Source organism: Mangifera indica, chromosome 16, assembly GCF_011075055.1.
Source record: "Mangifera indica cultivar Alphonso chromosome 16, CATAS_Mindica_2.1, whole genome shotgun sequence".
NCBI lineage: Eukaryota > Viridiplantae > Streptophyta > Magnoliopsida > Sapindales > Anacardiaceae > Mangifera > Mangifera indica.
The window spans coordinates 4,942,357-4,969,064 of NC_058152.1; the positions used below are offsets into that span (position 1 = coordinate 4,942,357).

At 34.0% G+C, this 26,708-nt stretch overlaps 2 protein-coding genes across 5 annotated transcripts; one reads left to right on the forward strand and one right to left on the reverse strand.

Moving 5' to 3' along the window:
* The first annotated feature begins 11,241 nt into the window (after nt 1-11,241).
* LOC123198901 (mechanosensitive ion channel protein 2, chloroplastic-like) lies at nt 11,242-19,963 on the forward strand. Of its 4 annotated transcripts, none has more exons than XM_044613706.1 (14): nt 11,242-11,389; nt 11,912-12,044; nt 12,132-12,191; nt 13,038-13,195; nt 13,802-13,925; nt 14,159-14,256; nt 14,366-14,479; nt 15,104-15,164; nt 15,722-15,871; nt 15,955-16,065; nt 16,279-16,446; nt 16,556-16,669; nt 17,636-17,692; nt 18,791-19,963. In XM_044613706.1, exons 2-14 carry the CDS (start codon nt 11,967-11,969, stop codon nt 19,724-19,726), a joined length of 2,229 nt encoding a protein of 742 aa, XP_044469641.1. In that variant the 5' UTR covers nt 11,242-11,389; nt 11,912-11,966; the 3' UTR covers nt 19,727-19,963. The 4 variants fall into 4 exon arrangements, with proteins under 4 accessions (XP_044469641.1, XP_044469639.1, XP_044469640.1 ...); XM_044613704.1 differs by having other exon boundaries at nt 11,251-11,480; nt 11,887-12,044; XM_044613705.1 differs by having other exon boundaries at nt 11,251-11,480; nt 11,899-12,044.
* A 130-nt stretch (nt 19,964-20,093) lies between these two features.
* LOC123198902 (O-fucosyltransferase 39-like) lies at nt 20,094-25,801 on the reverse strand. Its single transcript, XM_044613707.1, has 11 exons — nt 25,478-25,801; nt 24,238-24,300; nt 23,531-23,593; nt 23,346-23,427; nt 23,098-23,168; nt 22,806-22,894; nt 22,483-22,686; nt 21,867-22,137; nt 21,213-21,440; nt 20,891-21,088; nt 20,094-20,467 (listed from the first exon to the last, which is right to left on the reverse strand). The coding sequence occupies exons 1-11, from the start codon at nt 25,625-25,627 to the stop codon at nt 20,258-20,260; spliced, it is 1,629 nt and encodes a 542-aa protein (XP_044469642.1). The 5' UTR covers nt 25,628-25,801; the 3' UTR covers nt 20,094-20,257.
* Nucleotides 25,802-26,708: the final 907 nt, after the last annotated feature.

Consider the following 26,708-nt stretch of genomic DNA (forward strand, 5'->3'; position numbering starts at 1 on the left):
CCTGCACCAAAATTTTGCATCTATAACTTTTGTAGTGTTATTGTAACACCCCACTTCAAGAGTCTACCCTTAGCGGCAATTATCTTGAGATGATGTATTATTTGTGGATAATTAAAATAAAACAATAATAAAAAGATATGATTTAATATTCATGAAGAATAAACACCAAACATTTATTGAAAATAAATAAGCATGTTAAAAAGTGTTCCAAAAATAAATTCAATAATTTCAAGTAATACTAATAATCTCAATGTGCATGAAGCCCAAAAAGTAATGGTGGAAATAATCAGATGAAATAAAAACAACTATAATCGAATCAGAAGCTTAGTATGTTGATCTATTCGCCTCCCTACTTGCCCCATTATTTCTCCTACCTGCAAAAACCAATAAGCACGTGAGTTATAATACTTAGTAGACATTCATAGTAAATATGATGTTCCTTACGAAATTCTTTGACGAAGTCTCACCGTCACACTTATCCCTGATGCAACTGGTTGGATATCCGTCCTAGATGCCTCCTACACCTTCATATTGGATAGGGTATCTATCTCAGATACCTCTTACGTTAATATTCATCAAATTTGTGCACCCATCTCAAGTGTTGATTACACCCCCTTGTCGAAATAGCTTGAAGGGATGTTAGTCTTAGATATTATTTACATTGTCATTGCCAATTAATTTAATTTCACTTCCTTATTAAAAGCTAAGACATCTCATTAATCAGCTCGTGTTTTCTCAATACTAAGATGTCTCATCAATTGACCGTTAATACTACTTGTAATTACCCATGCTTACAATTATGACCACATTTTCGAGCCTGGTCATTTACGAACCCTTATAGACACTACATCCATCCCCACACATATGAATGGAGCAAAAATTTCTTTCCCAAGATCCGACACAAATGCGATATGCTTAGCATAGGTGTATTATGAGTTGTAGGAATATGATTTAAATGGTGCAAGTGCACCCTAATGTGTGTGGGTTCACACACACTATACTAGCATGTAATACAAGTTGACATGCAGAAAAAAAATCTGTTAAAGATTTTGTACCTACCCATCATGAAAAAGGTACTTCATCCTCGAGATTATATGCTTGCCTGACATGCACGTTGCATGTCGACAATAGAAAAAGAAAACTAGCCTAACATGCCCAGTGCATGTTTGGCTTAGTTTTGTTGCTTGTCGAAATTGTGGTGGTGTTGGACAATGACCCATCTCAAGCTCAGTCGTGCACCTCTCATGCATGTGGTGCTTGGTCATTCGTCGCCACGCACACCCGTTGTCTTCCAACTTAGAATGTGTACGATGACTTTCTTCTTCTCCTTTTTGGAAATTTTGTGTTTCTTTTTCTTTCTTTTGCATATTTAAGAATCAACTCATGCTCTTACTCCACCAATTCATACAATATTTATTCCCTAATGATATTGCAGATCATCAATGCATATCCTTACAACATAACAGATTCATAACTAAAACCATCGTATATTTAACCTTTATATATATTAAAACATGCATATACAATTATTGTAACTAAGCAACTGGAAATATATATACATGCACAACAAACATAATCCAATTTTTAAAATGTGCAAGAGGGAATAATGGATTGAAAGCCTACTTGTGCTTCAACAACTATGACGGTCTTCATGTGGCAAAGTTTTCTTTGAAGATTTCCTTCCCTTGAAGACGTACCAAAGGCTCTGCCATCTCCATTTCTATATGGCTTGGTACTGGGTAAATCATAAAACAATTAATTTTTTATTTTTTATTTTTGTCCCTCCTTGCAACACATTTGTTTTTGGATATATACATAAGGTGACCTTTTTCTATAATAACTCTTTATTAGCACAAATATTTTTAGGAGTCATGGTCATCCCATACCATGTGTTTTGGGATTATGATATATAAACTCCTAAAAGAGTAAAAACATATATTATATGTATATATTTATATAAATACAAAGATATTTCTCTGTAAATGCCCTTTACATTCATCCAGTGGTATTATATTTCTCCACTTTTTAAAGAATTTTGGCCTCAAAATTCACTTGAGTAATTGGGAAAATCTTTGTCTCTTGACCTCTTCTATCTCCCATGTAGCTTCCTCAATTCTATGATTTTGCCATTGTACTTTGATTAGAGGAATTTGTCGACGTCTGAGTATCTTAATCTACCGATCCACAATTTGTAGTAGACACTCCTCATATACCAAATTATCGTCTAACTCTATATCGTTGAGCCCAACAACTTGTGATGGATCACCTAGACATTCGTGTAACAATGACACATGGAACATTGTGAATGCACTCCAAGCTTGTAGGGACCACAAGTTGATAAGCCACTTTGCCAATCCTTTTAATGATTTCGTACTGCCTAATATATCGAGGTGTTAGCTTTCTCTTCTTGTCAAATCTCATTACATGCCACTATGGAATAATCTTAATAAACACATGGTCACCAACCTTGAACTTTAAGTCAGGCCTTTTTTGATTGGCGTAATTTCTTTTTGGCCAAACGACTATTTCCCACCGAAGGTATGCTGCAATCTCAAGTTTCCACCTTTCCCATGACCAGTTAAAAATAACGGTGGTAAGGGTAAAATCATCATTTTCTCTATAATATTAAAAAATAAACTAAAATATAATCTATTTTTGCCTCCCTAAACTTTAAAAACTAAAATTTTTCCCCAGCCTAAGTTTTAAAAAATGACAGTTTCACCATAGGGTTTCGTTTTGAAATCTTTGGCTCCATTGTCGATGGCCTCTCCCTCCCGAAGCATCCTCTCCTTTCGGCGATCTCTTTTCTCCCATTTGGAAGCTTGATCGGCGTCAAAGAATCCTTGGGAGACGAAGAACTTCGTCAGGGAAGATTCGTCTTCCTAGACGAAGACGGCAGGGCTTCGTCTTCCCGGACGAAGTTCTTCGTCTCCCAAAGATTCTCCGACGCCGATCAGGCTTTCAAATGGGAGGAAAGAGATCGTCGGAAGAAAATGATGCTTCAGGAGGGAGAGGTCGTCGACAATAAAACCGAAGATGTCGTCGGAGATTTCAAAACGAAACCTTAACCTGTCATTTTTTAAAATTTAGGCTAGGAAAAAATTTTAGTTTTTAAAGTTTATGGGGGCAAAAAGAGATAAAATTTTTAGGCGTTAGGGTTCTGTTAAATTTAACCGGCCATCGGTGGGTGTTTGGTGTTTTCATAGTTAAAGGGTGGAAACTTGAGATTGCAGTATATCTTGGGTGGGAAATAGTCATTTGGGCTTTCTTTTTTTGTCGATCTTGGGCTTATTTTATATTTTCTCGAATCAATCTAACTGGATCAATCATTTAATGAGTCACCTCAACCCCAAAGCTCTAACTAATTCATCTTTTTCCCTAATCTGGTCCCAATGCAACGATGATTCGACTGTCCGTCTCATTATCCTATTGGAGGTGGTATATTATATTGAAACACAATCAAGTTCTAAATTGCTTTTTTAGCTTCTGCTAGAAAGTCAAAACAAGTCATGTGTTTGTATGATATAATTTTATTCAGTACTCCATAGAGTTTTACTATATTTCTCACATAGATTTACCTCAGTTAATTTGTGTCCATATTATCTCAGACCGAAATGAAGTGTGTCGATTTGGTCAATCGATCCACAATAACCCACAAGGCGTTGAATCCATCTCTGACCTTTAGTAGTCGAACCACAAAGTCTATTGAAACCCCTTCCCATTTCCATTTGAGAATGGTTAAAGGTTATAATAATCTAAATGTCGTTGATGCTCTGTCTTAACCTATTGACAAATCATGTAGTTTGACACAAAATTTACCACTGTTTTTTTCATTTTAGGCCACTAATAAGGTTTCCTCAAATCTGGTACATCTTTATACTTCTGAGATAGGCGATATAAAGTGTATTATATACCTCTATCAGAATCTTAGTCTTCAAGTCATCATCCTAAGGAATATATACTTGATCCCTAAATCTCAAAACCCTTTTAACCACCTAAAAGTCTAGTTCAAGTCTATCAGCAACTCATTGTACCATCTATACACACCATTCATCAGTAACCTGCCTAATTTTGATTTCATCCAACAAAGTCAATTTAATGTCCAATTTGGCCAATAATTTGATGACCATTTTAATAAGTTGTTGAAGGATATCTTGTTGCAACTCAAGAAATGCAGTCATTTGAGACAATGTTACCTTTCTACTTAAAACATTGTTTACCATATTAGCCTTACCCGTTTAGTATCTAATATCCACATCATAATCTTTGACCAACTCTAACCACCGACATTGTCAAATATTCAATTCCTTTTAAGTAAAGAAGTATTTCAAATTTTTGTGATTGGTATATACATTAATCTTCACCCCATATAAATAATGATGTCAAATCTTTAGAGCAAATACTACTGCAGCTAATTCTAAATAATAGGTCAAGTATCTGTCCTCATAATTTTTTAGCTGGCAAGAGGCATAAGTAGTCACCTTGCCTTTCATCAAAACAGTCTCAAGTCTTTGATGTGATGCATCCTATTAACCATGTAACGAACTAAATCTAAGACCACTCATTTAACATGCTCGTTTAAATTGAACTCTGTGACTAATGTGCTTTGGCGCTGAGTGCATGACACATCTTGTAGGTATCCATTTTTTATATAGCCTTGTTGTTTTCACATAACTCACCATTTACACACTTGGTGACTATCTAACTATATATTGTTTTTTTTTCTAGACTTTTCTATTTTCAATTTGGATCTAACTCGAACAGGGTCTGATGTTGTCTTCCACACAGTCGAGCACCTTTAATTGGCTAGCTAACCTTTTTTCTTTCTTTCACGTACTTTTCTAGGCTATTCTAATTTAAATCCCTATCATTTACTTATCTTAAGGGTAAAAGTGTAATTTTTGCCTAGTTCTAACTGTGCTAGATGCCTTTTCCCTCAGTCACTCATCGCTAACACGAACAAATGCTTATTCCATACTGAACGTTTGCTCACCCTAAACTTTAACACAAATGTTTCATATTTGAAACATAAAAAATCATCCTACAAGTACCCTTCGGGTACATGACTTTGAACCCTAGAAATAAAACTTCATGGCCTAAACTTAGCCCATGCTCTTTGAAATTTTTCCAGACAAGAGTCGGGCACATGCCACTTATATTTTTAACGGATTACACTTATAAATCCTTCCAAAACTTCACGTCATGCAACGCAAAGTTTTCATGGTTTCCACGACATAACCATCTTCTTTTATTTGGAGTTTCTCATAAATATACTAATACTAAAATCTTTTAGGTTCATGAAATATAATTAGCAAATGTCTTACTCTCATGTGGCAACTCTAAAATCCATTTAACAAACATAAATTTGCATGACAAAAGTCTATACATATAGGTATGGAAAATTAATAAGATAATGCACATGCTAGCCATTAATAACTTCCACTCAAAACTCATGTCATGCTATGTTTTCTAATTGAACAATTCAATAGTTCAATTTCGGGAACCTACACATGCATGAATTAATAAATAAATACTAATAGAGTTTACCGATTTGACAATTATATACAACCTGTAAACATAAATAAAAAGAATAGCACATGCAAACCACTAATTCCTTACACAAAATCCATGCACTTATGGCAAACAGACATCCTTATTACACATAATTTCTTTGCACGATAGATTCACCTCCCCTTTTGCAGATGCAACATGGAAAAAGTCAATACAAATTAATACACATGTCTCCCACTCACGACAAAGCTCCCTCGTTGATAAACAAAATTTGCATAGTAATATAACCCATATATAAGCATTTATAGCCATGACAAAATCATCCCACAATTTTGCATACACTTGTGGTATCTAGACATCAAAATTTTGGCCTTAATTTCTTCCATAAATTTAGTCTAAAATTCACAAACCCAGCCAGTGAAAACAACCAACATAGCTTACCAAAATCTCTAGGTATGCAAGCAACAAATCATCATGTGCAACATATACATACACCTAAGTTTCACACATACATATTGTGTTTTTCAAAGGTTGTTTCCTTACGAATTTCTTCACCAAAAAACCAATGCAATAAACCAAAAGATTAACTTTGAATATGAATAAGTCAAACCCAAGATTTATGCATAATAAAGGGAGAAAGAGACAACTTTACTTATAATGATCAAGGTGTGAGAGTGATCAACACTTTTTCGACTGCTAATTTATGCACATTTTATAAAAACTATTTTCAGCACCCTTTAAAGTTCCCAAAACCATACTCTGATACCAAAATATAATACCCTACTTCAGGAGCCTACCTTTAGCGGTAATTACTCGAGGTGACATATTACTGGTGGATAATTAAAATAAAATAATAATAAAAAGATACGATTTAATGTTCATGAAAAATAAACACCAAACATTTACTAAAAATAAACAAACGTGCCAAAAAGTGTCCCAAAAATAAATTCAGTAATTTTAAGTAATCCTAATAGTCCTAATGTGCATGAAACCCATAAAACAATGATTGCAATAATAAAATGAAATAAAAACAACTATATTCAAATGCATAACTCAGTGTGTGTGTGCTAATCCACCCACCTTCCCGTATGCACCATTGTTTTTCTTATCTACAAAACCCAATAAGCACGTGAGTTATAATATTTAATAGATATTCACAGTAAATATGATGTTTCTTATGAAATTTCTTGACAAAGTCTCACTGTCACACACATCCTTGATGCAACTGATTAGACACTTATCTTAGGTGTCTCATACACCTTTGTATTGAGTGGGGTCTTAGATACCTCTTACGTCAATAATCATCAAATTTAGGCACATCTCAAGTGTCAATTACACCTATTTTGTGGAAATAGTTTGAAAAGACTTCTATCATAAACATTGTTTACATCGTCATTGCCAATTAATTTAATTTCACTTCCTTATTAGAAGCTGAGACATCTTATCAATTAGCTCGTGTTTCTCAAGACTAGAATATCTCATCAATTAGCCTTTACTATGACTCGTAATTACCTTAACGTGTGTGGGGGTGCACATAGTATACTAGTATGTAATACAAGTTGGCATGCAGAAAAAGAATTTTGCCAGAGATTTTGTGTCTACTTATTACGAAAAAGATACGCCATCTCAAAGATTTTGTGTCTGCCTAACTTGTCAAACAATGACCTATCCCAAGCCTAGTTGCATACCTCTCATGTATAATGGTGCTTAGTCATTCATCACCATGTACACCTATCATCTTCCAACTTGGAATAGGTGCAATGGCTTCTGTCTTCTCCTTTCTGGAATTTTGTATTTTTTTTTTTTTTTGCATATTTAAGCATCGACTCATGCTTTTACTCCACCAATTCATATAATATTTATTTACCAATGATATTGTAAATCATTAACATATATCCTCAGAGCATAATAGATTTAGAACTTACATACACCACGTATATTTAATCTTCGTATGTATTAGAACATGCATATACAATTCTCGTAAATAAGCAATTGGCAATATATATACATACGTAACAAACACAATCCAATTTATAGAACGTGCAAAAAGGAATAATAGATTGAAAGCCTACTTGTCCTTTAGTGACCATGATAGTCTTTGCGTGGCAAAGTTTTCCCCAACAATTTCCTTCCCTTAACGGTGCACCAGAGGTTCTGCTTTCTCCTTTTCTACGTGGTTGTGTACTAGGTAAATCAAAAAACCATTTATTTTTATTTTTATTTTTTGTCCTTTCTTACAACATATTTGTTTTTGAATATATACAAAATGTGGTTTTCTTCTATAGCAACTCTTCACACACATACACACACACACATGTGCAGTCATGATCACATATTGCTTGATTTTCACACATATGCAAGAAGATTTGACATTGATATCTTCTTCTTAACCTTTATTAGAAAACATCTCTTATTGTTAAAAAAATTGAATCAAACTTCTTTCTCTCTCTTACTCTTAAATGAATAAAATTGTTAAAATTAGAATTATGGGATATCCCTTCTAAGGAGAGATAATGTGTCTTTTATAAGATTTTCCAATTGTAACCGAGTGCAGGGGTATGTCATCTAAGCATGCATGACATGCAACCTTTTCAAAAACTCTTATATAACACGTTATCCATTTGGTTGATGTGATATTGAATGAATAAGCGTGCACTCTTTATGCACAAGTCGTTCATTATCTTCAAAATTTAAATAAAATGCTAATTTTAAGTTTTTAACCTATCCCACTTTATAATAATCAAAATATTAATAAAAGACTATTTTATCCTTGGGGCATATTTGTGGGTGTTACAATTATTCTACATGTCCATCTATTTAGGGGTATTTTAGTCTTTTCCTATATGAACAACTATACTATACTTAAACATAAATGTTCATCGAGATCTAATCCATGTGACAGGAACAACCATACTTATCCATAGGACGAGCATTCCATCACAATGTCGAAACCCTAAATTAACCATGGAATGATTGTTCCTGCCCTTGGAATGGTTAGTCCATTAAATTTGTATTGGTAGATTATGATTATTTTTGCCAAAATTCTTATACTGTAACACCATAATGAATTATAACAATCTAGACTAAAGTTCTAACTTAATGAAACAAACATTAAATCATCATAATATAACATAGATCATACCAGTGCATCAAATCTTAATGATCTCAAACGTATAATATCTTAAATTACATATCCATATAAATACCTATTAATTTAGCCAACATAAACCTTCTAGTTTTACTAAGATACTCTAATCATGCTCATGTTTGACATATTCATAACATGTTATAATCAAAGTATTATGATTCAAGCTTGGAACACAATCTTAATACCAATTCCGAGTTACTTGGATTCCTATTTATCAATTTTGATGTTGATTTCACTTTTCCATTCTCAATTTTGTTTGGTTAATTCTCTAGTGATATAATAGTACTAGACCAAGAGTTTAGAGTCAATTTTGGTCCATATTGGAAATAATAGATTATGGAACTGCGTCTTATTATATAGAATTTGAATTAAATAATCATTGGAACGAGCATTCACCTTGATGGAATAGTTGTTTGCCACTTAATCGACTTTTGATGTGGTGTATTATTTCATTAATCCATTTAGCACTTGTTGAACATGCATTAACCATTTAGAATGACCCTTCATTCCTTTATTTTCTTAAATACTGGAAAAGACTTAAACAAATTTCACTTGACCCACATTAAGATAATTTCAAACTTAATATAAAATGACAAAAATAAGATTGCTACTCAAATGTAGGTATTACATTTGTAGCAACTTTTTAAATGCTCTACATCTATCGCATTAATTAAGGATTTTTTTGATGTCTCAATCTTTCATGATGTCTTCATTGTTTGAGTTAGATAATGAGGATTATGCTCCCCATGAAGACTAATTTCCTTCAAAGCACTTTCCACTAGGCTCCCTATCGAGCTCTAAACTCAACCTTAAACGATCATTTATGCGAGTTTGTTCCTCCTCACCAAAAAGATATTATTACTTATTGATAAGGCCTTCAAGCCAATTGGCTTCAAGCTAGTGGGGTAATTTTAACTCCATCACTGGTTGAACTTCTAGAAGACATATAAAAATAATAAAGAAAGATGATTATCAATTGTCAAAAACCTTAACCAAGTATTGACTACCTATAAGTTTCACCTAACCTAACATTACTCTTTTACCCTAAAATCTACCAAAAAATTTGTCTACTGAGATAAAGATACACCCAAACAACATTCAAGCAACACAACACCAAAAATACAAAACATGACACCCACCTTGTTAATGGTTCATATAAAGAATGCTCCAACACATTTGGATAGAAAAAAAGTTTTAGTGATAGTTGTTCAAAAGAGATCTAATGAGTTATTTGGGAAGAGTTTGAAAGGTCTTAGGGTTTGGAATGCTCACTGGAGATTCTAAGGTTTTTAGAAAAGAATGATGAGAATTTGAAATGCTTGATAACTTTTAGAGTAAAGAAGAAGTTGAAGCATATGTGTAAGGGTGTTTTTTTTAGGCAAACTACTATTGAGGGAGAATAAATTTTAATTGTTTAAGTGAAGTCAATGATGCGTGTTACCGATCTAATAAGAAACATAAATTGTGCACAATAAAATATCATGGTGATTTGAACCACCACAACAAGCATACGCATGTAATGCATTAAATGTAAAGCAAAAACATCTTTTACGTAACATGTTTTGAAGTGGTGATCTTAATTGCCCATTTATCACTATTTACATGCCAAAAATAAGACAATTTTTGTGTAATCAGACTTAATCTTAGTCAAATTTACAAGTGTCAGTAGAGAAATGATTAACTATGTGATCAATAACTAGCTACACCACCAACACACCAATCCATTATTGAATCCCATAATCTTCTCAACATGTCATTTAATGTCATAATATCCTAAATCCGCTTCTCAACTCAATCCTCTATCATTATTGGATTGCACCATTTTTTTTATTTAGCAAGATAACTTGATCAATTGTTGTCACTTGGATGCCTAGATTCACTTTATTAGGGTTTCAATGTATTCACTTATGTATTTATATTATTATCATTTCCTCTAAAAATCTATTAATTTAGAATTGTGCAAGGAAAAATGGATGGTACTTTATAATCAATACCATTAATCCACCAAATTCATTTTAGAGAAAATTAATAACATAACAGTGAACATAGACTTTCAAGTAATATGTTGAATCACTTTAAAAATTACTTTTTATATATTATCATTCTATTGTTTTTAATTACTTTAGCTAAGTTGCACTTAATAGTATCAACACAAGTCGTAAGAAAATATGGTTCAACCTACTAATAAATGTTAAATGTCTAATATTGAAATTTAAGATAATGTTAGAATAATAAAACTATGCATATAATACATTATTATATAATTAAATATTAATTAAATAATTTTAAATTAATAATAAAATAATATCTAGTTATATAATAATATAATATAAATCAAAAGCATCTCCCTATAATATTGCTTAGGATAAAATATAGAACATTACAATTAGGAATGGTTCCAAAGTATTCTTACGTTGCCATCTGTTTGTAGCGTTGGCTTAGCTGGTGGTGCCCACAACTTTCTGACGTGGCAATACACGTGGTTAAATGGTGACCACTGTATCAATTGGTGTCTGTCGAACCGTACAGAAGCCCATCTTAACTCTCTCCCCGTCGGCGTCTGCATACAAAAATAAAAATAAAAATAATAAAATAAACAAACAAAACAAAGCAAAACCAAAGCAAACCAAAAATTGATTAATAACGAAATAATCAATTTGCTGAAATTTCTTGGAAGCTTAGAACCCTGAAATTCTCCGCTTCTTCGTCAATCTTCTCGTAGCTTGCTAGGTCTCACTTCTGTCAAATTCCATATTCTTTCAGCATTGTCTTCATTTTTCAATTTATATTCAATCCTTTCTCTTTTTTTCTTTTCTATCAGGTGAGTTTTTTTTTCCCGAAAATTCATACGCAAACTGATTATATTTTCTTTATTGTTTGCCTTGTTTTTAATATTTCTCTGCTGAAATTTTTTAGTTGAAGTTACAATAGCTACGAAGGTGAATTTAATTTTTTGAAATTGAAATGATGAGAATTTAGATATTGTTTTTCATTTCTAGGGTTATTATAACAATTTTTTTTTTTTTGGTCTGGTTCATGCAGTAAATTTCGGTTAGAAGTAGTTTTATTGAGAATAGATGATTATTGTTTATTAATTAGTTTATACACAAAGCTATCACTTTGTATATACCGATTAATTGTGAGGAAGAGATGATTTTTATATTCGAGTTAATTAGGCATGATGATTCATTTTTATGCAAATAATTTGTAATTTTAATTTTTTGCAGCTGTTTATTAAGTCCGTTTGTGCAGGTTAACTGTTAGTTAACGCAGTGACACCACCTTGTTTATACATATCAACCCTACAATGGTGGTTGCTGGTTCTCTGCAGTTGTCCCATGATTTGGGACTTTGCAGGAACCAGGGGTATAAGACACGAATCAAGGTACAGAAATTATATCTTTCATTTGCAGAATGTATATTCCCCAATTTATTTTGTTGCGGATGACTAAAGTCATGTATCTATTTTCAGAATGTAATGGGAAGGGGCGACCTACATTTATTGAGTGCCATCCCCACATCACGTGCTTCGGTATGTTTCTTCTTGCCATGTGGTAGAATTGTGCATATTTTATTTTAATCAAATAGTGTCTGGAAAATGATTGTTAAATATAGCCATAGGATATAAGATTTTGACCTTAAAATAAGTCAACATATTTAGCTTACATCCAATTCTTTTTCCACTATGTGGTCTGTCTACAATTAGTTGAGGCCTCAGTTAATTATGCATTATGACAGCATGGTAACATTGCATGACAATCTTTTCACTGAGCAGGTGCTTCAAACCTAAATTGTCACTTAACTCGCCTTGGTTTTTTTTATAGATTAATTCACATTTGTACCGATTTTGTTTTCTTTAGAGTGTATTATAGACATCTGGTCTACTGCTGTAGCTCCTTTTATCGTTACTACATATTGTTTTGTTTACTGTCAAACACAAAAATGCTATATTGTCACCTAGCTTTTCCATGTATTGTTTTTAATCTAGTTCAATAGTGTTATCTACTAATTGTGGTATTAACTAATATTTTCCAATACTTGTTCTAGCCCTTTAGTACTCTTTCCATTTCATTCTTTTAGTTTAATGATCATTGTTGGAGTTGTGGTGTTTTTTGTGGGATCATACCTTACTGTGCCATATTGGCAAGATTATGCTGTATATGTTATATAATAAGAAACTCATTGCCCAAGATTTTTTTGGGGAACAAAAATCTTTTCGCCATAGACTATACTAGCCATGAATATAGAATTTTTATTATTAGTTACTTTGTATCTCTTCTTAAGGCTGCCAATGGATAGTCTTTAATTGATTCTTCTGGTATTAAGGAAGCTTCAATGACTCTCTAACAAAGTTTGGAAATGATCTCTTCTGTTACAGATTAGGCTGCAAGCTCCCTGGAGAATTCATCTCTCTAGCATTCCAGACCGGCCAATATATTCTGTATTCTATAGAAGTAGCAGTATTAGGTGCCATTTTTCACCTTTACCAGGCCAAGCATGTCAGTGCGTGAAAGCTGCCTCAATGGCCATTACAAAGTAAATTACTTATTTTCATGTACTCGCATAATTAGACTTGTATGTGAATGCTTGTGCACAATTGCAACTGTTCCCTTATTGAATTTCATTTTTTATGCAAACACACAAGACATTTATATATGTTTTTTAATCTTAGGTATGGCTCTAATGTGAGTGGAAGTGTATGATAGAGTCCTTAGAGATATAATTTGATTCTGTTAGTGATTACAGACATGTATGCATGATAAATTAGCCACCCTACCAGTTGAGATAATAATTTTTTTTCTTGTGGTCATCTGAATCTTCCAGTAGGTTATCAGATGATTTCATGATGTTTCAACCTTCCAGCTTGACATGATCTGAAGCAATGATAGTATATTGAAAATAAAAAGAAATAAGACACCATCAAAATGTTTAATATGGAATGGAGTTTAAAAATTTGCTTATCTTTTGTCCTTAAAGAGTTCACAATGTTCTTGCTAATGCATATTGCTGTACTAAATCGAGTTTCACTGTTCTCTGGAAGTGTCTAGAACTTGATACAGTTACTATTGACAACATTCTTCTATTTTATGCACTTTATTCTTCTAAATGATGCAAAGAATAATAATTCCTTTTATCATGCAGGTCATATAATGTCCTACAAGGTAGTCCTCTTGTACTTCAATTACTTCCTGCAATAGGTGTTATTGTTTTTGCTGTATGGGGTCTTGGGCCACTTGTGCGTCATAGCAGAAATATACTCTTCCATGTATGATCTATTTCTTTAATTTTCATCCTTCTGTTATTTACTATACCCTTTTATTTGTGACTTATGCATTATCTATTTCTTTAATTTTCATCCTTCTGCGATTTACTATACCCTTTTATTTGTGCTTCATGCATGATCTATTTCTTAAATTTTCATCCTTCTGCTATTTACTATACCCTTTATATGTTCTCTGTTCTAAATTGGGTTTATGCAATGTGTACAATAATTTGCAGAAGAATGATAGTAATTGGAAAAAGAGTAGAACACACTATGTCATGACATCTTATATTCAGCCATTGTTGCTATGGTCTGGAGCAATACTCATTTGCAGGTTTTTTTCGTTGTTTCACTTGAGTTACAATAGTATCTATCATTCTTCCTGTGTGGAAAACTAGTTTCCAGTTCAATTAGGATTCTGATGAGAGGTGTGTATCTTGTAGAGCACTGGATCCAGTAGTTTTACCTACAGAAGCGAGTCAGGTTGTTAAGCTACGACTGTTGAACTTTATAAGATCATTGTCAACTGTGCTAGCGTTTGCCTATTGTTTATCAAGGTGAGCAGGTTTTCTATGCTGTATTTTTTATTAAATTGGTTTTATCAGGTCCAGTCTTAGTTGGAATTACGCAATAAAACTGTAGGATTGCTTCTGTGGTTCAGGTATCCTCTTTGGCTTATGCATTTAGCATATTCCATTTCTTATATAGGACAATTTCTTTCTGCTTTTCATTCATATAATTTCAATCTGCTTTATACGACTGATACCTCTTAGCCAATTAAGAAAATTGCTGTGTTACCATTAATCCAAAGCTTTAAATTTATATAATGGTTAACACTAGTTTTTATGCACTGACATGCCCATCATGTGTAAGACACATTGATTGAACAAGACCAAAATACAAACACAAACATATCTTATTATAATTCAATTCATGAAATGAGAGATTAGAGCTCTAATCCACTTGATCATCCTAGTTTTGATATCCCATTAAGTTGCCACAAAACCAGAAAGGTTGAGTTTATTGGTAAGGTACCAACAAGTTTGTTTAATGCAAGAAAGATTTTATCATTTTATATATAGCTGGGCTTGAATGTAGAATATTGTTTTTGATGTTGTGGTGCTTATTTGTTGTTGCTTACATGAGCACTAACTGTGACTTTTACATTTTTTTTTTTCCAGTGTGATTCAGCAGGCACAGAAATTCTTCATGGAGACTAGTGACACCAGTGATACAAGAAATGTATGTGTCAAGACTTCTAACATAATTAAACTCACTTTTCTTACCTTTCTTAGATGTTTATTAGTATTTTGTTGATATATTCCTGTGCTAAGAGCCTTTCCTGGACTACCAAGGCCATTTAATTTCCTTGTCTTTGATCTTGACCATTACCTCTATCCGGTCAAGATCCTATATTAATACAAATATTGTTGTATTTCATATCTCATGTGAGAGTTTTAAGAATTATTAGGATTTTCGGGCGGGTAATTGTCTTGACTAACTAGGTATGGCTGTGTGGGGTGCATTAGCCTTAAAGGCAAACCAACCATGTCCAAAAAAATCAGTTTTTATGGTTGTACACACAACAGAAGAGCACCTAAAGGTCCATTGGCTATAGCCTTACACAGCAGTTGGATATTTTCACTGTCGCATGTATTCTGTCTTCTTCATCAATTTATAAAAGAGAGATGATCTTTCATATTGCTTTTTCTAATTAGATGACCTAAAATTCCGCAAAATCTTTTGAGCTGAACTTTCAAAATTTATGATGAATAAGTTTTTTTCCTTCTTTATGGCAGATGGGTTTCCAGTTTGCGGGGAAAGCTGTGTACTCTGCAGTATGGGTTGCTTCCATTTCATTGTTCATGGAGTTGCTTGGTTTCTCTACCCAAAAGTGGCTTACAGCTGGAGGTCTTGGAACAGTATTGCTTACTCTTGCTGGTCGTGAGGTAGTATCCTTCTGAGTGTTGTTTATTTCAACTTGTAGCTTTTCTGGACTCTTTCAAAACTTGAAAGTTGGTCACTGTTTCAGATATTCACAAATTTTCTCTCAAGTGCTATGATTCATGCAACTCGACCTTTTGTTGTGAATGAATGGATACAAACAAAGATTGAAGGCTATGAGGTGTCTGGTACTGTTGAGGTTTGTATTTAAGAATGCATCCACTTCTCTGAAAAAGTTTTTCTCCAGTTGACCAAACCTAGATAGTGATACAATTTGGTCTTCACTAGAATGATGCATGTGTTTATACATCCATAACTAAGGCTTGGTACTAATATAGCAATTAAATTTGTTGGTGAAAATTTTTCATTCTATTTAGTATTATGTTTTCTTGCTATTTTCACCCATCTGCAGCATGTGGGTTGGTGGTCACCAACAATTATAAGGGGTGAAGATCGTGAAGCTGTTCATATCCCAAATCACAAGTTCACTGTAAATGTTGTGAGAAATCTTACTCAGAAAAGTCATTGGCGCATTAAAACTCACCTAGCCATTAGCCACTTGGATGTTCATAAAATTAATGTGAGAAGTTATCTAGCTCTGCCTTCCTCATAATAGTTGGCAATGCCTTTTGAGCCATTTGACTTTATGGTTCTTCTCTAATACCTGTCTGGAGGCTTTTTGTGTACAGAATATAGTTGCTGACATGCGCAAAGTCTTGGCCAAGAATCCTCAAGTTGAGCAGCAGAGGTTGCATAGAAGAGTATTTCTGGACAATATCAATTCTGAAAATCAAGCTCTTCTGGTTAGTGCTATATATTTGAATCTTCTTACGAAGTGATAATTCTATTTACATAATTTCTTAATGACTTTTTGACATTTATTAAATATTTGTTTGTTTGTATTATAAGAAGCAATTATTGGGGAGTGTAAGAGTCTCCACATCTTGTAAAATAATTTCGCTTTGCGTACACTGATTTATATTTTAGATAAGCTTGCAACTAAAATATTTTAATATACTAACTTTTATAACTCGGTTTCTCAATTGATAGCAGCAGTAGCTATAATGCTATTATTATATATTTACCCTGATAATTCAACTAACATTATAAGTATTCAATTTTAATGTTATTGTCTGTTAACAATTTCCATTCAGATCTGTTAAACATCTGGATTTTCAAAGAGCTTAATTTTGGTGCCCTTTGTGTTTCCTCTTTACCTTATAAAAAAAACAGACAATTTCAGGGGACAAGATTACATTGTAGAAATATGCTCTGGCAGGACCGGTAGTTGAAAAGTTTTTATGTAGCCCTGTTTGACCATCCTGCTTCTGCAATCCAGAAACTAAAATTTTGCTACATATAATTGTGCAGTGTAGAATTCTAGATCCAATTAAAGGATCATAATTGACAGTCACTATATGTACATGAACAATACATCTTCTTAGCAGCACAGATTGGACATATCTACCAGCAGCTTGCCACACTGACATGCTTTCGTGAAATTCTCCATCACATTAATGGAATGAAAATAGTTTAAGAAACTGATAATTCTGGGGAGCGGAGACACAGCATTTTAGAATTAATTAGTTCAATGAAAGAGGAATAAAGCTGAAACTTGATATACATTGAAATGTATAGTTAATACAAACACTAACAGGATGCTCAAAAAATCAACCAAATGAGCTTTATGAGAAAATCCATGGCCTTACATATTAATTTCTTTAATATTAGCTTTATATATGTTTGAATTTCTTGTTGGGTTTTGACAGATACTGGTGTCTTGTTTTGTGAAGACCTCACATCATGAAGAGTATCTTTGTGTCAAGGTAGGATATCTTTCTCCCGTAGTTCTATCTTTTATGACAAATGCCTGCTGATCACAGTTAGTCCAGATACATCATAAACTAATGACAGTGGCAATGCAAGATGCTGCAACATGAAAACTGAAATATGCAATATTTTTCCATAAGTTTCATGGGGATAATAGTTTTTCCTTGCTAAGTAAATTGTGGCTTGTAGTTTTAAAATATCTCATTGAAGTTAAAAGAGAGAAATTTTATCTGGTTATTTTTTTAAAAGATAAAAGTTTGGGTGCTTGGTCAGGAGAGTTGTTTCAATTGCAATTCTGGTGTTCTGACAGGTGACAAATGTTGAATTAGAAGCATGTGATGCATGAGGAATGTTAACTTACACATCTAGATTTTGGATGCTTTTCTAAGATGAAATGTTCTTGTTTCTGTTCTGTTTCATCTTGAGTATCTGGTCCATTTCATTTGCATTTGGAGACTTTAACATGTTGATTCAGTGCAAAAGAATTTCTTATCTTAATGGTCTGGATGGCTGAAGTTTAATCCTCATTTGCTGTGTTTAAAGAAGAGATACATCTGGTGGATCATAATGGTTTCCTTATTTTTTTCACTTCCATGGGATACCAATTCTACTGTACAAGTCATTCATTTCTCTGAGTTTCAGATCTGGAATATTCATTAGTATCTTATCTTATTTAAGTTTCTAGGCTTGTTTGTATGAGACCCTTCTGTTTAAGATCTGTATGTAAGACTTTTTGGTCATAAATCCGTTTCATACATAGAAGATTATGAGATCTGAAATTTCATTTAAAATGATTATGAGATTTTATGTTAGCTTATGAGCGCATCCAAGCATAACTTCATGTAGAAATTCTCTATGATTTTCTTAAGCAGTGTTGCTCAAAGTTCTCGAAGCGTCTGACTTTTCTTTCATTGTTTCTACCTTAGCTTTGATGTTGTTATGATATTTCCATCTTCATTTTTCTTCATCTTTTGGCCACCAAAAAAACCTTTACCCATTTAACTGATGGTTTTATTTATCTGCTGCTATATATCCTATTTTAGTTTGACAGCCCCCAGATAGACTCATTATTAAGTTTGTGTTTGATTAAACAGGAAGCTATACTGTTGGATCTCCTTAGAGTTATCAGCCATCACAAAGCCCGTCTTGCTACACCAATCCGCACTGTGCAGAAAATATTTACTGATGGTGACTTGGAAAATGTTCCATTTGCAGATTCCATCTACAACCATCAGGGTATGGCATCTAATCGCCCTTTGCTACTAATTGAACCATCATACAAAATCCATGGAGGAGATAAAACAAAATCTCAAACTCGTCCATCACGCTCAAGTGGAGAGCAAGGTGGTAAGTCTCCACGGCCAACACCTGACATCAGAACAGATGCTAAGATTGGAGGGACTCCGAAATCTGACTCGAAGGCAGATGCAAAGATTGCTGAAACACCAAATCCAGACACCAGGGAGGACCAAAACAGTGCGGCAGCATCCAATTCTGATCCCAAGGTTGGTGAAAAAGTAACCAAATCAACCTCAAAATCTGTAACCAAGACAAACTCTAAGGTCCTGGAAATGTCAAGTTCTGGATCCAAAGTTCCCGGATCAGGGTCTGTTAATTCAAGTAAAGACACAAAGATGTCTGAAAGCAAGCAACCTAAAATTGGAAATCTTGGGAACATGATACAGAATGGAAAGCAAGATAATCCTTCAGTTTCCTCATCAGAGACCCCTGCAGACAAAAGAGGTGGATTACAGGAGTCAAAGCAGGAAGGTGATAAGTTGCCAGTCTCACAACAACCTACATCAAGGCCTGCTTTGGAAGAAAACATAGTTCTTGGTGTTGCATTGGAGGGCTCCAAAAGAACCCTTCCGATAGAGGAAGATATGGTTTCCTCTCAGCCAACAGAGATGAAGGAAATGGCTAGTGCGAGCTGGAATGGAAATGGGTCTTCAACTAATGAGAAGGAGAGGAAAGATGGTCAAACCCCAACCAGTTCAAGTGCAACAGCAGGTGTCGGTGAGATACGTTAGGGTAGTTGCAGATATTATGCTCGCATATTTGCATTGCTAACCTATTCCCAGAAATTTACACTGAAGCTGTTTTCTTTTTTAATTCTGTTCTCAAGCAGCCATACACCGTAAATGAGCTTAGTATATTCTTCATTATCAGTATTTTAACCACTCAGACAATGTACTGGCGAAATTGGTGAACTTGTAGTTCAAAGAATGATAGAACTGAAAAAACATTGATAGGCAAGTTCAGCTCTAGTTTTTTGTCCCAAGCAGTTTCACTTCTTAACGAGCACAGCTCAATCAAATTTCCCTTTCTAAAATTATGCATGATCAGCAAATAATATTCGACATCGCTTGGCCTGAATGTAGACTAACAAACAGTAAATGATCAAAAGCAGTTGGTATGGAACTATATACTTCTATTCTGCTCTGAAAATGCAGTTCAAAATATATATCAGACTTTGACAAACACAAACCAATCCTTTTATTGTGCATTCACTGCGTAAAAAAAATAGACACGAAGCCTAATCAGTGGCTATAGAAGGTATGTTAGAGATGGCACATGCAGTCAGGAGCAGGATATGTGTAAATGGACTGCTTAGTTTTTCTTAATCTGATGTGGCCTTGTCTCTTTTCATGTCCTTCAACCACAGCCTGCTCAAACTCTGACCAATTTATGCTTTTGTTTAGGAAGAGTGCTCCCAACAATGCCATGTTAGGCCTTATTGTCTTCCAGTTCTCATAAGTTCGATGTCCCACCTGCAACATCACAAAAACTTTCACCTTCTGGATTCTTAACTTTTTGAGCTCTCTAATTGTTCAAGAACTGTTTAATTATATGAAGTTCTGAGATGGGTATAACACAAACCTGTGCATATATTACAAAGTTCAAAAGACAAGGTGTCAATCGCTATCATTAAACCTAGATTTGAGCTGAGCTCGTTTCGGGTTCATTCGAACTAAACTTGATTTTGAACTTGAACAATCTCAGTTTGAATCTAATCCTAGTTTCTACTTATCAGTCAATAAGTATGAATGAAGTTCAACCTGACGAGATTTGGGTGGGCTCAACCTTCTGCAATTATAAAATGACATTGGAAGGCAAAGTGCAAAGCATATCTCCTCCCAAATTGAACCTTATGTTTGGTGATGCACATACCAGAAAACAGCAATAAAACTCACCAGTGCATTATGCATATTTCCTGGAGAAGCAGAGATGAAGATGTCACTGTGCATGCTAACATAATAATCTACTGCAGCTAACAAAGAAGCCTTTCCTTTAATCCTTGCCCGTTCCTCAGAAGATGCCAGGCTCTTTTTATCTTCCATAAGTGGAAACAATCTTCGTAAAGCTGAAATCCTAGCTTCCCCACCATATACCTAAAAGCAGCAGCATTGGCAAATAAAAAGAATATATTAAAATAGAAACATAAATTCCACTTTTCTAAACATGAAGAAAATGATAGTAACATGGCCAAGCTCAAGTTACATAACGATAAAAGACCTTGTGGGAGGCAAGATAAAGGCGAGTACTGTTGTCAAAACCCAATGCTGCTAGCAGTAACCCAATTTCTTCTGGAGTCAAAGGGCAACGCCCCTGACTCCTCAACTCTTCATCAGTGAACTGGGAGTTAAGAAGTCTACCTTGCCAAATCCTTTGCCGGTACCTTGCCAAAGCCAACTTTTCAGCTTTACCCCCACCAAAATCACAGGCTGAATGAGCTGCCATGTCCTGCATGTTCACAAGGTAAATGGAAGAGTTCATGGATAGAAAAATTAGAACAAGATGGGTGAATCACCTGTTGAACAATTGTATAAGTGCAAAATCCACAATCATTACCATGGTTATGTCAACAGGAAAGCAGGCCTAAAACCTATTGTTAGGAAAGGTGCAATTTACTGATGTCAGCATGTTAACTTTACAACTGGTGTCAAAAACTTATATGCCCTCCGGTTTCAGTCCAAGATGTAAGAACAGAATGCAAAGCATAATATGAAGGAAAAAATAATGAGCAAATCAGAATCTTTGAAATAATCTGGTCCCATTTTTCATATCACACAAGATAAGCTCACAAACTAGATTGTAAAACCACCCCAACTTCAACTCACCCCACCCATTTACCAGTAAGGCTAAATCTGTAATAGAATTAAGTCATACCTTATCAAACCGGAGGTGTAGCACAACAAATTTCCATGGCTCTTGTTTGTTATGTGCATCAATATAATCCATCAAATGGCCATTTCCAAGCACTCTATTTTTGCTTGAAGGATACCTTAAGCGGTTGACAAGGGCATCTCCCAGTTCTCTAACATGAGGAACAAAAATCAATGCTTGAAAATTTGCTCTACAGCGTAGCCGTTGGATGTCCATTGGCAAGTTGTCAAAAGTCAGACGGTGAGAGAATGGAGAAATCGCAGCAATCCCATAACTGGAACATACAAAATGTTACAGATCTCAGAAATGACAAAGATAACAAGCTAAAACTTCACAATTACCCTGGATCTTTGGACATCCCAGAAAATAACTGGGGCCCACACACAAATCTGCATAATGGTACCATTGAGGGGAGAATATTGAATTTAACTAATATTTTCGGAGAATGAGAACTTTTAAAACAAAAATATATAGAACTTATCTTGTAAAGAAAAAATATTTAACAAAAACACAAGAAAGATACTGGATTTGATAACACTAATAAAATAATTGGCCTAAAATTTTCTAACAATACAACTACGCGTCCAAAACAAGTAGTTCTGGTAACTTAACTACCAACCTCTGTAGTACAGGCAAGACATTCTCTAGATACCAGTTAGCTGAAGCATGAACAGGAGCTGTCTTGATTCTGGTAGCTCGAATAGCTGTGGCATAATACTCTCTTGTGCTCCAAAAATATTCATCAGGGAGCTCTTTTACAATAGAAATATCATCTTTTAATACATGAATAAAATGGTCCACATCAAATATATCCATGAAGGAGCTGCAGGTGAAAGTAAGCATCATTAGAGTGACACCGTCCCCGAATGACAAAAGGAAAATCATGTACAATTAATTTAAAAAACCAAACAAGAAAGTAGGGGTTACTTCCACAAGAATTACCTTGAGTCCTGCCAAACAGGATTTACCTCAAGGTGTGGGATCACAAGCGTTGCATTCAGTATTTTTGCAACAGCAACTGCATCACATATCTATGAGGAGGAGATGATTAAGGCCACTATTCATTAAACAAAAAAAAAGACTACACATTTGAGTGAGTATTTTCTTAAGTTTTTCAACAACAGCTAAGTGACTGCAATATTAATTCAATATTATACAAGATTTTTATTCGTAAACACCCTTGGCATTTCAAGGTATCCAGGAAAGAGATTTATTATGATCTCCATGTACCTACCCCCATTCTCTGCTGGTTTAACCCTCCATCAAGAAATACTTGGATGTATCCCTGAGATTTCTCTGGTAATGCTGCTCCAAATAATGGCATGTGCATCCAAGGCCAATCAGAATCATTAACAAGAAAAATGAGAAAAATTAGTAAAGCAAAAACATTTATATTACAACTTTAAGCTTCATTACTCAATTGGAATATTAAATAATTACAGAAATCCAACTTATATGGTAACCTCATTTCTTGTTACTTACATAGGGCTTTTGGAGATCCAACACATGGTCTCCATCCTTGATCAACCAAAGGAACCCAGAGATCAGATTGCTTTCCAGTTGCCTGAAAGAGATACAGAGAGGGAAACCAAAGAAGGGATTTTTTCAAGTGAAACAAAAGTATATGAAGGAAAAATACAGACACCACTTGAAAGACCTTCACTTACATACTCGCGCTGCAAAGCACCCTTGAATAAAGGTAAGTGCCTTGGCTTTGAAGCATTTGGATCCTGCACAATAATAACTTTTCAATAAAATAGTAAAATTACACAGAAACAGTAAGCTTCACAGATATGGTGCCAAACCAACATTGAATAGTTACAGGCACATTCTGTTGTACATGAATATGTGCATTATTTTGAAAAATGCATGCCAAATCAGAGAGCACAGAAGTGGCATACACACCAATAGGAAGGTGAATATTACTTCATTGAATTGAACAACCCAACATTAAAACACATTAGCCTGGTAAGTTAAGTACATCCATAAAATCTTTCCAGGAATTACAAAGTGAAATGTTTTGTGATGTGTATCATCAGAGCAAAAATACTACTACAAATAACTTTTCCATCTCTTGCACCCATGGTGCAAGGATCCACCACCACTCTAACTCACTTATATGCAGACACTTCCAGATGTCATTTGGGTTTGTGCAGAAAAACTAGCTTCCAAGATGATACAATCTTGAGTGCCATCGTTATGATCATGCCAGTTATCTTTGTCCATGTTTTATAGCCATCTCATAAATAGTGACTTATTCATGAACAATACTCCTATATTAGTATAACATAAAGAAATCAATCAGATGGAAACATATGATTGCATCGTTACTAAACAACACGCTTAGACACGTGCTCAGTAGACTGTCACTCACTTTTTGCAGCTGCAAAGCACTCTTAAGTAGAGGTAAGTGCCTAGGTTTTGGAGCATTCCATTCCTGTACAAAACAATCAATTTATCAAACAAAGTAGAACGTGACTTTGGATATCAGAGAGTAATCAATGGAAATGTGCATATAGCTATACATGAAATGAGCATTCATTTTTCCAAAATATATTTATCTTATTTAATACATATGGACTCAGGTTGTCCATGGAAGACAAAGCTAAATAATTTCTGATTCTAATGCTAAGTGCAACAATAATAAAAAATTGCTTTTTTTTTTTTTTGGCCTGACATAGAAACATGGATATTTCTTAAGGACTTCCAAATGTAAATTGAATTTATTTTCAGGAAAACAGCTACCAGGATTTACGGTGTTGGGCATGATTATCACTAAGATGAAAGCATTATAAATAAAAAAAATTGTGATGTCCATGCTCAGAGCAAAGATACCACCCCAAATGACTTTATTGCCTTAAGTGACCAAAGGAGAAATTCAGGGTGTTCCAGATGTCAGTCAGGCTTCTTGTGGGGAAAACAGCTTCCAAGTTATTTTGTGTGCGCATCATAGCCTTCTTAGTTAGTTATTAAACAAATTTGATTTGAAAGAAAACATTCCTAAACCACAATTAGCATGATCATTTATGATCAATGCAATCGCAACCATTCCACCCATCCTAACAGGTTTCCCCCTTTACGCATTTAAATCATCTTTTCCTGCCTTCTAATTTCCAGCACATAAGAACAAGGAACAACTTTTATGAACCATAAACTAACCCAAAACCCCAAAAACGAATGGTGTCAAGAAAGCCCAGCCAAGTAAAGTCGAATAATTCAACTTACCAAACCCACATAGTAACCAATCAACGAAATCCAACTTGTCATAAATATAACAAAACCTCATCTCAACTTGTCCCACACTACGATTAAATTTACACCCAGCAATTAAAAAGCTCGACTTTCCCCAATCATGTGTTGACAATTTACACTAATCTTTTCTGTCTATTTCAAGTAACCATCCATACTTTTAACGTAAAAGTTCCATTTTCATTCCATCACTTCACTAGATATAGGACCATAATTTCTATTATATATGAGAGAAACAATAAGTAACTGAGATAATATATCCCCAAGCAGCCAAGCTTCATTAGGCTAAAAAAAAAAATTTTTTAAATTACTCGTTCGCATTAGAACAAAATAAGAAGCATACATAGAAAGGAAAAAAAGCATACCGAGAACTTAGAAGGGGAAGCATGGCTTAATGGACTGAACAAACTAGGCAATAAAACTGGAAAAAGAAGCACCAAAAGCCCCGCAAGAGCTCCTCCTCTTTCAGTCTGATAACCGTAAGAAATCTTGTAGTGAAACTTCATTGTCCCCATATCACAAACTGTGTAAAAACACACAAACACAACCAAGAAAATTGAGCTCTAATGTTAAAGAAAAGCAACCACCAGCATAAATGATCACATGCATCAAACACATTGTCAAGCTCTCTCTCTCTCTCTCTCCATATCATTTCCAACTCTGTTTGTGTCACTGTCTTTAAGGCATTTAGTACACCTGTGAAACTGCAGTTGGCCCCTTATACTCCAATTATTCCACTTAAAAAGGGGCCTAGAGGTAAAACACAAGAGTTTAAAGATTTTGTACGTTAACCTTGGAAAAAACTGGCAACGAGGGTGTTGTCTTGAACCGTTGTTTGATTTTGCCCACATGTTTTGAAATCATTGAGGGTAATTTTTTGGCCAAACAACTTGCTTCCACTCAATGAATGTTATTTTTTCAAGTTTATATTCTTTTTTAAAAATTTTATTTATCTATATATAAATAATTAAATTTATTTATTTTAAAAATAAAATTATTATTTTATATATAATATTAAAAATAAATTTATATTTTATTTTATTTTTTTTATAAACTTTAAAACGACCTATTTTCTTTTTATACTAAGTTTAAAAAAAATAATATTTCCCCCCTAGGTTTAGTTTTCAAACTTTTGCTTCATCTCTAAACACTCTCGATAAAGTTTTTTATCTTCACAACTTTAATCAATATCGATTAGAGATCCAAATGAGAGGAAAGAGATCGTCAGAGATAGAGAAAGGGCTAAAGGGAAAGGTTATCGGTAATGACATTAAAGATAATATCGGAGTTTAAAAACTAAATCCTAAAGGATAAATGTTATTTTTAAAAACTTGATTTAAGGGTAAAATAGTTAGTTTTTAGAATTTAAGAGAAAAAAATAAATAAAATTTTAAGAGATTAGGATTTTGTAAACTTTAATCGTTCATGAGTGGATAAATAAAATTTTTAAAATTAAATGATAAAAATTTTAAAAAAATAGGATATTTTGAGTGGAAATAAGTCCTTGGGCCTAATTTGTCTGTGGTAAAGTAGAGAGATCCGAATGGATTGGGCATTTGCATGTTGCTTTTTTAATTAAAGTTTATAGCTTTTCTC